Source organism: Cyprinodon tularosa, unplaced genomic scaffold (genome assembly GCF_016077235.1).
Source record: "Cyprinodon tularosa strain WSP-4 unplaced genomic scaffold, ASM1607723v1 ctg54, whole genome shotgun sequence".
NCBI lineage: Eukaryota > Metazoa > Chordata > Actinopteri > Cyprinodontiformes > Cyprinodontidae > Cyprinodon > Cyprinodon tularosa.
In genome coordinates this window covers 819,582-832,018 of record NW_024039274.1, presented here as the reverse complement: position 1 = coordinate 832,018, position 12,437 = coordinate 819,582, and the positions used below count along the sequence as shown (strand labels likewise).

The 12,437-nt window shown below is 38.6% G+C and overlaps 1 protein-coding gene across 3 annotated transcripts in view; it reads left to right on the top strand.

The window, feature by feature from the left end:
- Positions 1-11,690, top strand: part of cunh20orf194 (chromosome unknown C20orf194 homolog) — a 52,037-nt gene extending 40,347 nt beyond the window's left edge. For 2 of the 3 annotated variants that reach the window (XM_038304651.1, XM_038304649.1), the window contains exons 32-37: positions 489-595; positions 844-918; positions 2,780-2,967; positions 3,039-3,104; positions 4,730-4,823; positions 5,087-11,690. In XM_038304651.1, coding sequence (XP_038160579.1) covers positions 489-595; positions 844-918; positions 2,780-2,967; positions 3,039-3,104; positions 4,730-4,823; positions 5,087-5,199 — 643 coding nt within the window. In that variant the 3' untranslated portion in view covers positions 5,200-11,690. The remainder of the gene's footprint in view (positions 1-488; positions 596-843; positions 919-2,779; positions 2,968-3,038; positions 3,105-4,729; positions 4,824-5,086) is intronic. The other variant, XM_038304650.1, reaches the window with a different exon arrangement.
- The last annotated feature ends 747 nt before the right edge of the window (positions 11,691-12,437 follow it).

The window sequence follows — 12,437 nt, the reverse complement described above, 5'->3', positions numbered from 1 at the left end:
GCCTGCTGGCTGCACAGTAACAAGTAGTTGGCTGTGCAGTTGCCATGTACACACAGGGGGTCTCTTTTTCTTTGGAGCTGGTCCAGCCAGCCTTCATGCCTCAGTGGTCAGCCTAATATGAACCTCTGCTAAATCCCCCAGTCAGATCATACACACACTATCTGGCTAGAGCTTTTTAATGTGCTTATCTGCAGGCAGTAATTTGTGAGCTCACTTCATGTTTGTGCATGTTGGGGATGAGTCACACCACTACCAAGCTTATAAAGCAATACAGGGAAACTTTGGTGGCAAATAATGAGAAAGTAAGGAAAGATTTACTGTCAAAGGCGGAAGATTTAACCACAAATCATTAACACCATTTTTCTGGAGAGCAACTGCTGCAGTAAACAGCTTTCCATCCAGGGGATAAATTGTAACCCAAACACATGACCTGCTCTAGACTTAGCCTTCTCACCATCTGTGTAATGTGCACACGTTGTGTGTTCCAGGTGCAAAGGACGCTTCTTCTCTGGTTCAGGGTCTGCCATCGTCACCCAGCAGCGTATAGCTTTCAGCCGACCCCTAGAGAGGCCTCTGTTTGTCACCCGCTGCAAAGGTGAAGTGGAAAAAAGCCCCCCCACCCCCTGCTTTTTAAATTCTTACATGTGACAGAAGCTCCAGATATGAGCTGGCAGGGCATTGTTTTTACATAAGCTGCTATTCGTCCATATATGGAAGCACCTGAGGTATACGTTTTATGGCTGCACAATCCTTACCAGTTTAATGTTTAGGCAAACTGTTAATTTATGTTTTTATATATCAATTTAACACATCCATTGTTAAAACTAATGTTTTTTTCTGCAGCAATCAAGTCATCACTAAAGCCAAGTCCGTTCAGAGGAAATGTGTACAACATCTGGGGGAAGGTCAGATTTTCGGGTAGGAGTTTCTAATTTTGTTTACCTTTTTCTATTTGGTTAATGAGAAACACGTCTAGATCAGATTCTGGATTCCAGAGACCTTATTTCATGGAAATCTCATAATATTTGTTTTGAGATGATGCATAAAAAATTACATTTACATTAGAGTATACATATATTTACTATTTATGTCATATTTATTGGATGGATGGATGGATGGATGGATGGATGGATGGATGGATGGATGGATGGATGGATGGATGGATGGATGGATGGATGGATGGATGGATGGATGGATGGATGGATGGATGGATGGAACTATTTTGTGCAGAGATTTTAAATGCAGATGTCTTCAAACATAAATAGACCCCAACTAATACAAAGACAAAACTTGCTGTGGAAGTTGTTGAGAATCCTTCTACTTTGTGTGTCCATGGACATGGCCATGATGTTCTTCTGGATAGATATTTGGTGACTCTTCATGTCAGAATTGGATTATTTTCTTGACCTTTGAAAGATCGCTGAAGTCTGAGCCAATTCAGAGATTAGCCTGCGGTCTCCATTCCAACATTAACACCGGTCATAAAATGGATAAAGCACACTAATGCTGCGTTCGCACCAAACGTGTTTTTAGTTTCGAAAAGGCTTCCAACACATTGACTTGCATTTTAAAGTCAGACACTCTAGATGCTGGATGTTTAACACTCTGCAAGTTGAGCTGCCCTTATTTGAGAAAATGATTTGGCTTTATTTGCTTTGAGTTGGTAAAACGTAGTTTAAATTAATTTAAGGAGGAACATCCACCTGAAAACATCATCTGTTCAGTCAGTACATCAGGATTATTATATTAAAGTGTTTTTTAGGTTTGTGATAAAAAACTGCAAGTGCCAGAACATAAAATTGAATATGTTTGCTGCCAGGTTTTGATATGTTTAGTTAATGTATGTATTCATTAAGGTTTTGCCACAGTTCAGAAGGAAAATATTTTCATGGTGTAATAATGATCTAGGCTCTCTCCTTTATGGAGTTGAACCCTTCTTATTCATGTTTTTTTCTTCATAGTGTTATGCTGACAGCTCTGCAGCAGCAGAGATCACAGCTTGCATGTCTGTCTCCCAGACACCTGCAGGATCAGTTTCTATGATTGGTTGAAACTAAGCATCCAGCTGCCAAAGTTCAGATTTCCAAACTCCAAAACACGCTGCTCTCAATGCAAGACTCGTAGCTCCCAGCATTTAAATCGTGCCTCAGGGCCTCTCAATATTCCTCGATTCCGTTTTTCATAGATTATGCTTCTAAGACTTATGTCCTGATGCTCAAAACACATTTGATGTGAATGCACCATAATGTAGTGCTGCTGCAGTGGCCCCAACCTAAATGCTATTGAAAATGTTAAGAATGTGCCTAAAATGTAATCAAGTCCTTTCCAGGACTTTAATGTAAACAGTGCAGCCCATCGGCAGGAGGTTTTACCGTCTGTATGTGTCCATACAGACCTACTGACCACCGAGAGGCTGAGACCAGAGGATGTGACAAAATTAGTTTCTAAGGAACTTTTTTTTTACAGTTTTCACATTTATTATCTTGTCAGAATGAGAAAAATAATATGCTTGGTATATTTCTCTATGAACATTAAATCTATACAAGTTTAATTTTCTGAAAAGTGAGAAAAATCTTTTTGAACTTTCTCAAAATATTTCATGATAATAGATAATGTTTGGATAATGTTTATCTGTAATTAGAGATTTATATGAATGATGACGCTTTAAAACTCCAGCAATTTTATGCTGATACTGTAGAAAGCTGTGAGCAGGTTTTACATGAAGGACCAACTAAATGTGAGACTTGAATATCAACTCTGTCATCTCTGAAACCTCCAGACTCGAATCGAACCATGGACGTGTTCTATAACACAGTTAGCGAGAGACTGAGTTTGCTCCCAGACGAGAGCACCGCCTGTCTGCCTGCAGCCCCCCCACAGACCAGCACAACCTGCTTCCTGGTCTTTGATGGCGTCGATCTCAGTCAGGAAGAACTGAAAGTCTGGCTAAGACTCTGTACCAAACAGGTTGGTGGTTTTCCTCACAGCAGCTCAGACTGTTACAACTCAGCCTTAAACTGTCTTTTTAATGTTTAAAGCAGCAGGACAAGAAAGCAATGAAAACCAGAGCCACCCTGTCAGAACAAGAAATCAAGAGCATTCATGTGAGTGTACTGTAAAGCTTTGTGATTCCCAGCCTTTTGTCCTTGACCACTTGAATCCAAAAGCTACACCCACCTTCCTGCTCCCAGATAATCAGCAGAGTGTTTTTTACTCCTTTTTTGGAACAATCACATCATTACTTTCATAAAGGGAGAGACCAGTAGAAAACAATAACCCAGATGGGATGTTTGTGGCAGAAAATTACAGGTCTTTGTGTTGCTTAAAGCTTTCTAATAAGAGAGTTGAACAGTCCTGGGGGACAACAGAATGCTTTTTGAAAGTGAATTATGGTGTCAGTAAAAAAGCTAAATAATATCTAACAAATTCTAAAGTGGATTTGAATGTTTTCTCCATTAACATATTGTTAACTGATGCCTTCTGGTTCTTTGGTAGCTTCTTGTTAGACATGCATCCCATCCTTTAAAAACAGAGCAAAAGCAGCAGGGCTATTTGAACAGCTTTCTTTGTTTTGCAGTACATACTGCAAGTCTGGTAGACATTTTTTTTAATAGTCAGGCTTAATGCACCTGAAGGGGGTCCAGATCACTGCTACAAACTTGATCCATTTTGTTGGTATATTCTGCAATAAATAAACACAAGAATTCAAGTGTCTGAAAAATACAAAATCAATATCTCATTTTTTTTTCTCCAATTACAACTACAAGTCTTTAGGGATACGTCTCTGTTGAGGCCTTTAAACCTGTTTTAATATATTTACCTTTTTTTTCCAAAAGTATCTCTAGTTCAGTTTGACTAGCTGGAGATTTCTTTTACGGCTTGCTAGTTTCAGCTAGATTTACACTGCATCAGTGATCTAAAATGTAGTTAAAAAAAAGTTGATTTACTTTAAATATGAGCAGGTAAATAGATGGATCTGCCTATAGAAGGAGTATTTGACTTTCTCACTTTTTTGCCAATAAAGCAAAAATACACACATTTCAAGAAATATTTCCTTCGAAATAGAAACTTTCCAGTGTAGCTATGAAGATTTCTAAGACATGACTATGCTTTGATCAGTACCATTGTAGTGTAGTTCTGAAGTCTATGCTTATAGCTGTTAGATTATAAATGTTCTGTCCCAGATTTTTGCTTTTTTTGGCTCAATCTATCCTCCAGTTAACCCTGAGAAGGTTCCCTGTTTCTGCTGAAAACAAACCTGATTCTGCCACCGACAAACATTTCTAGGTGTTTCTCTACTAGTTATACAAATATAAACACCTGCTTCTAATAGTCTGTCCATTTGTCCTCAGAAGAACAGATTCGATCGTTTTATTTTTTAAACTTCAGTGGAAACTCCTCTGAAAATTGGAGAAAATTACTCTCATCAACAGTAAAATTTTCACACCAACGAGCCAGATTGCAGTTCTGATCATAACAGAAGGCAACATTAAAACTGGTGAAGCATTTAACAAAACACACATGTATTTGTTTTCAAACTGTTGTGGTTTTCTGTTAAGTCACTTTAACTTATCACTGTTCCATAAAGACCATCTGAATGGAGCCTTGTAATAGTTAGCACTTATATTATTGCTGGGGGATTTTTTTGTTTGTTTTTTTTTTTTTTACACTTGCCTTTTTTTCTGGTGTGTAACAATAATAGAATTTGATTTAAAATTTTACCCCTCAGACGGCCCGACACCTGGATCCCCTCCCACCGGGTTATTTCTACAATGGCTATCTATATCAACACATCTACGGAGAAAAAAGAAGCTTCCATCCTAGTATCCTTTTTAATACCCCTGCCTATTCCCAGTTTATCCTGAAATGTCACTCAGGCTTTGTAGAAGCTCATGAGGTTGAAATACAGCTCAAACCAACAGCAGATACCTTAACAGAATTACAGCATCAGCCTGACTTAGTTTAATTACAGTTTGGTGAAAGAAGGCCACAGTTTACCCTCATGAAAAACAACAAACTATTACTAACACTGTAAATGTTTATCCTGTTCTGTGTTCATTTATTCCTTACATTCCTGTTTCTCCAGACATGGAAGAGTTTATTAAAGAATACATTTCTGAGGCCAACAAGGAGATCGAGCAGTTCAACCATCAGCTGGAACTGGAGCTCCAGGGACAGCCAGACATGTTTGATCTGTGATCTGATTGCTTCTAGTATTAGGGACGAGAGCGTTCAATGAGTAATCACACCACATGTCCTCTGAAGGTGCCGTCTATCAACCTCATTCCATTGTCACTTTTCAAATGCAGGAAGATTAGGCTGAGGTGTGTTTTTGAGTCATTCCCAGTCATTAATATCAAACACCGACTGTCTACCCTATTTGTCGTTTCACAAAACTACAGATAAAAAAGGCATTTGAATCAAAATAGGCAGAGCAGATAGATCCAAAAACAAAGCACAACTTTAAGCTGTATATGAATGCAGCACCAAGTCAGCAAGCTGTGGCCCCGTCACAGTCAAGGGGATTTCCAATAACACTCTCTCCCTGCTTGAGCATTTCTGTTTGTCACAGTCGGCGAATTAATGCTTCTATTTCTGGGCTGGCTTGAATAGCTGTGTGATCCTGGTAGGCTCCCTGGTGAGGTTTCTCAAGAATTGCTCCTCTTCTGTTGTCACCCAATCTGTGGTCCACCTGTTGGCTTGTTTGGACGCCACACTGGAGCCGAGGGAGTGCCTGGCCATGAAGCGGTAAACATTAGAAAGCCCCTTGGCTCAATGGTGCCGTTTCTCCGGTTCCCGTTTCTTTGAAAAACCCTGCAGGTGATTCTAATGCTAACAAAGTCTGAATTAATTTAGGATGACCAGACGTCCTCTTTTTCCCGGACATGGCCTACTTTTCAGAACTAAGAAAATGTCCGGGGGGAATTTCAGAATCGTCCGGGATGTTGGTCGACTACAGTGTAGCACGTAGTCAAAACCGGGAGCCAGCAAGGGAAGGAGCGACTGAACCTGACCCGATAATGATAGTCCGGACACCTGCGTCCCCTTGCTTCCCCCCGCCTGCCTTACCGGTCCCCAGTCCCCCTCCTCGGGCTGAGGACGGGCGGCTCATGGCTGTCTGCTGAGGTCCGGTCTAGTCAGCGGACCAGCAGTCCCACCCCCACCCCCCCCGTCCAAATAAAAAATGTCCTTCTTTTCAGAAACCCAAACCCGGTCACCCTAAATTAAGTCCCTGAAGCTGTAAGTTCAAAACCTGTTTGACACAAGGATAACATTTCAACTCTACATTTAACCACTTTAATCGCTTGTTTCAAAGAAAATAATTAAACCAAAATGTTTTTCACAATGTTCCTTGAACAATTGTCTTGGGTGACAAACAGACCTAATCTCACTGCTAAAGGAGTTGCTTTGCTGTTGTTTGCTCTGCGATTCAGTTTATTGTTATACACATCTCTGAAGTTCTACAACTTTCAGTTAAATGTGTTTAATTATCAGTGATTTCTCTGGTAAATACGTGGTAGTATTTGTGACGCTGCATATTAATGTAGTGAGGCCTTTATTTACTAATTAATCCTGGTATGAAATTTTTTTTTTTTTAGATTTGCTTACATATGCAAATGTTGCACTGCAAAAAAGGAACTAAAAATGACTAAAATTTTCTTGGATTTAAACCTGATTTAAGTTGGGGAGTAAAATAATTTGCCATTGGAATAAGACTTTGTGCACTTAAAATAAAACCTCTCCATCGGGGTTCTGAATAGTCTATTTGAGCATAGCAAGCTGCTATGCTGCAAATTTCTCACCATTACACTGAGCTTAGACTGACTGACCATTCGAATGTCATCTGGGCTTCCTCCCTCATGGTTCTTTCCAGCATATTTCAGTGCAACAGCTGCTTACGCTGACAGTTGTCAAAATGACACATAAATGAGGCTGATGCACTGGGTTTTAATGAGCACAACGGTTGCAGAAACTTTGTTTTTAGAAATGTCTATCTCCTTATGTACACATACTTTTCTATGAAAACATGAAATCCACAGCTTTCAGCCTGTAGAATTGAATCAGACACCCTGGGTGCTTGCAGGTGAATGCCTGCGCTACCACCCCACCAGCAGACAGAGTTCTGTTTCTACACAAAAAACGCAGCGTTGCTGCGGCTGCAGGTGGATCAACACGTCTCTCTGGGTTATATCATTTAAGTACAAAATCTAAACCAAAATAAGAAAACATGTCTTAGAACCAGTGTTGTTGCCCTAAATTTTAGGAGGTAAATATGAGGATCTGGCAATGGGATACTGTAATTATTTTTGCTCTTAAATAATTTTGATGTTGTTCACTTGAAATAAGATAATGGATTTTATTTTATTTTTTCTAATTTTTCTTATTCCATGGGCAAATTGTTTTCCAAAGTTTCTAAAAAAAAAAAGAAAATTCTTATTTCAAGAAAGCAATACTTATGTTTCTTTAATAATTGAACGTATTTTAGGGGCCAAAATACTAATTCCGTTTACAGACAATTTAATTTATCTGCTCAGCTAAAGCTAATAGACTTACTTCAAGAGATTTTTCCTTTGTTTTATTATTATTATTTCATATTTAGATTTTTGCAGTGTAAATATTGAAATAAGCTAATCTTTATGTATATCCTGAACTAACACTCAAGCTAATGCTGTTGATCCTGTCTTCTCTTCTTAAAGTCCAGTTAGTGGAACCCACACTTCGACTGTTCCTGTAGACAGTAGTGAAATACCTACAGTTAGAAATTTCACTATTGTTATATTCACACAGAGAGGAGTTTATATAATATTACAAATTCTTCTCTAACTATCCTCTATGTGATTGAAGTCCAATACCTTTGTGTGTTTTCGATATATACACTTATGCCCGCCTCTTATAGGACGGTGCTGAAACACATGAGCTGCTGAACTCTCAGGCTCCCACAGCTGGTCCTCTCTGCCACCTCTGCTCACATAGAAGCTCGAGGGCTTTGTTGCAATTAAATGTTGCTTGGAAAAAAAGAAAGTCTCCCCTCAGCTCTCAAATGATGGGGTAAAATTCAGAGCGATTACATAGCTTTTCAGAAATGGTTCATGATTATATGGAACTTTAATCCTTTGGTGACAAAAGGATAACTTGCGTATAAGCTGAATCCTCTCTTTAACATTTCAGCAATGCACTCTGAGCTGTGTGTTTTCAGCAACAGTTGTCAGAGTTGTGCTCTTATGTAATACGGCGGAGAGTTACCGTGATTGACAGTGAGGCAGATGTATGCCAGACGTTTGAACCCGGCTGTACTGTAGATCAAACGGTAGAGAGCCTGAGACCCTAATCAGCCAGTCGATTAGCAGCAAGACCTTATAGAGACAAAGCTGATGTAAACATGCTTAAACACAATTTCCACTAGCACAATTATATAGAACCATTTATTCACTATCAATATCACAGCTGTCTGTGGTGAGTTGCATGTGTTTAATATAATTATTTGTATATTCTGACAGACAAAATGCCTTTCACCAAACTGCTAAAAAAAAGGAATAATTACTTTTATTGTAGAAATCTGCTTTGATATTTAAATAACCTCTAAGCAGGAAATAGTATTTTTATAAGACTTGAATTGAACAACTGCGATGGAAACAAAATGTTTCCTTGCGCATATGCTTCAACAAACGTAAAAGCAGATGTGATTCTTTTATACAAAAAAAAAAAAAAGACAGATAAACTGAAGAGAATCTGATCAGTTGTGAGATGTCAGGTTTCTCTGATCCAGCAGTGCCTTGGCTACAGCTAAGAAAAGCAGAGATTAAAGCTGCTTCCACTGCTTCATCCCTGTGACAGAGTAGGAGGAGCTGTCAGGCAAGGATCTGTCCTTCAACAGTGTTGGTGAAAGGAGTCCATGGAGTCGTTCTTTTAAAGCTTTCTGTTTTATTTACAAAGCCGGAGGGTGAAGTGGGCGAAGTCACACAGCAAGGCTGTTGGCAGGCTCGGGATAAATCAGGTGTTCTTCACACTGGCAAAACTTGCCAGAAAATACAAAACAAAAAAAATAAGCACAATAGAAATTGGGTGATCCGTTCTTATTGTGAATGGGACTCCAGCTGAGCCCTCCACAAGCCTTCAAAGGTGACTGTTCCACAGCTCTTTGGTGATCTGAACACTCCTTTGTTCTGATCCTGTGTGTTTTAGCTGAAGTTATGGGACAAAAACAAAGTTTGGTGTCAATTGGTTATTTATAATGAAGGAGCTGCTTAAGAAAGGTTGGTATGAGACTTTTATATTGCTTTTTTTAAAGGGAGAAGTTATCAGTATTAGTTTCTTTACCTGATCAGATAAATTAATTATGAATTTTTTAAAAATGGGGCAGCAAACAGAGCAGTAGACGGGTAATGGTTTTTTCAGAAGGACCCCTATGATAAACTTACTTAAGCCATTTAAGAAAACAAAGTATTTTAACATAATAGGATATATTAAAAAATAGAATATGTTGCAGTCTTAAATTAATGATCGTCCTGATTAGCTGAAACTTGTCAGGCCACTTTAAATTCACTAAAGAGGTAAACATTTGGAAGTTTAAAACAATCTGTCATTTCGGGGCTAAGGTAGAACATTCTGCTCATTCCGGTGCTTTTCCAGGTCATAATGTGCACCATCCAAGGGTTCAGCCTGACTGGCCAGTCTGGTTAAAACAGACCAGACCAGACCAATCACAGGCAGGGGTTTACACCAGAATTAACTATAATGCAACTGTACTTTTTTGTTAACATAGCAGCTAAGACTGCTTTAAAATGATTTGCATTTTAAAAGTAGTTTTTAATCTTTTTTATTACTTTTTTCTAATTACATAAATTGATCCAACCTGAGTTCTGTTTTTCTACACTCTATTTTGAATATACAGTAAGATTAATTATTTATCCTTTATTTTTATGCCCTTTGACTGTCATCTAGGCTTCTTCCCTCATGGTTCTGTCCAGTGAATTTCAGTACAACCGTTGGTTACACTGAATGTTGTCAAAATTACACATTAATCAGTTCAACGCACTGAATTTTAATCAGTGTGATGCTTGTGGAAACTTATTTTAAAACACATTTACATTATAATTAAAAAATGCATGTAAGAATAGAGGTATGAAAACTCAAACCTAGTGCCCTTCAGGCTAACTCAGACTAACCCTGAGCTAACATGTTTCCATCCTATTAGCAGACAGACTTAATTTTTTGAAGGCAGAGAGAATGTCTAGGTCAAATAGGATTCCCAAATAACTGGTCTGTCAAGCTGAACCGGGTGATCGTTGGTGTTTTGTTGTTTTCTACAACTGCGTTGCAGTTTGCATATTAAGAGGAGATATGAACATTGCCTCCAACATGGAGGAAATATTAAAAAATCCTGTTAAGAACCCTGTTTAAATTGGGCTTAATATAAAAACCAAGAAAGTGGTCAAACTCAGATGATTATAGAGCCATTAAAATGCATTTAGTAAATGGTCAAAACGTTTTACTCTTTTACTCTTCTAAAGAAAAACAAAACATTTGGTATCATCTTATTATTCAGAGTTGGGCCCAGCTCAATTCCTGCCATAACTAAGTATGAGAACTAAAACTGATAACTTCCGGAAACTTCCTTTCCGAAAATCTGGATTAACTCTTTAATCTTTGAATGAGCCCGTGTTTTTTATCTGCTTGTTAAAGGATGAATATTTTTCTGGTATTTTTGTGCCTATTGAGAAAAGGCAGCTTGATAATTGTTGTTTTTTCTTTTTTTTTTTTTTTCTTTTACTAAGCTGACTTTGATAGCCTGAAAACAACACTAGCTGCGTTTTCATTCATTATTGATTAAAGGTTTTTGGCGTTGGGGTGAGGTGGCTTTACGGTCATATTGAAATTGGTGCATTTCACCAAACTATAATGGAAATACTGGTTTTGGTATCACACGAGTTATAGAATTATCAATCAGAGGTTACTACTTGGCAAAAAGACAAAGATCATTGCAGGGCATGTGTTTAATGATTGATCACATGAACAAGCGTATTTTCATGTGATTTAATTGCAGAAACCACATTGGTGAATCTGGTTTTTTTTTCCACACTAGTAGAATATTGACAATGTTTTGCACACATTTATAATGGAAACGCAGCTATTGATGCTGAACTTTAGTAAGGTTTAAATAAAATCACAAGACTGCCTGTCCTCCCTGGTAACGAGAGGACTGCTTAGGTGAAATGTGATTAACTTATCTGAAAATCCATATCTGCCTTGTGAAATGTGGGCCCTAGTGAAGTATATGTAGCTGAAACCATGCTGAGTATATTCAGTTTGTGAGCATGCAAAGACTGACAGCAAAATAATAATAAAAAGAACATGCTGTAAGTTGAGGAACAGTCATGATTGAAGTCAGCAGTTCAATGTTATGATGATGGAATTAGATTATAAAAGGAAACAAGGGCTCATTTGTTTTTCAACTTGTTACAAGCTGCTAAAAGTAAAAAAAAAAAAATTCTCTGTTGTGATGAGAAGCAAAGAAAAAGGTAATCTGTGCCAAACTGACTTCAGGATTTGGTGGGTTTTCACAGAAAGTGAAACCCACATGCATTTGCACAAAACTACTGTAACTCTGTTTTTCTTCCTGTGACTGATGCTTTTCTAAATTGATGTATTTATTGCACCTTATAACTAATAAAAGATATTTATATCGAAAACCCACTTTTTTCTCGCAACATGAGTTGGATTGAACTTAAAGCCTGCAACTTGCTGCCTGTTTTGCCTGTTGCTCTCCAAGAGCAGCAGCACTCCAGGCAAGTTCATCGTGCAGACGGTTTGTCACCTTGATGAGAAAGTCCTCTCTGCTTTGAAAGCTTGTATCTCCACCATCTGTCTCAGACAGGGATTGGGACAGTTGGGTTAAACAGATCAGCGATGTACGTAAGAGCTTAAATGTGTTTGTGTGTGTTTTTTTTTCATATAGTCATTTATTTAGAAGGGAAAACAGCAGCCAGAATACTACTGAGACAAATGGAGGATCATGCCCAGCATGTCCTTCAATTTCCTAATGCTTAGTGAGCTTTTGCATGTGTGTCTGAAAGGGAAAGGAAGAAGGTTCTTATGTGTGTCCTTGCATTGTTGCCAGGCAGATACAGTCCTCCACATGTCTGACCTATGACAATACCTTTTCCTTGCCCCTCTCCTGCCACCACCGTGCCGCCAGTTACTCCCCAGCGACTAAGCGCGAGACTACCCACCCTTTACATTTTTAGCCTACTTAAAACACTCTCCATATCTGCACCATTCCCCTTTTTTCTTCTGCCCACCCCTCTATTGTTGTATTTTTACCAAGCCACTGAGCTGAGGCTATTTGTGGTCTATTATATGACAGCAGCATGTAAACACTCATCACTTCCCCCAGCTTCTGCAAAAGCTTGCTGAGTGAGCCCAGGGCATTACAACAA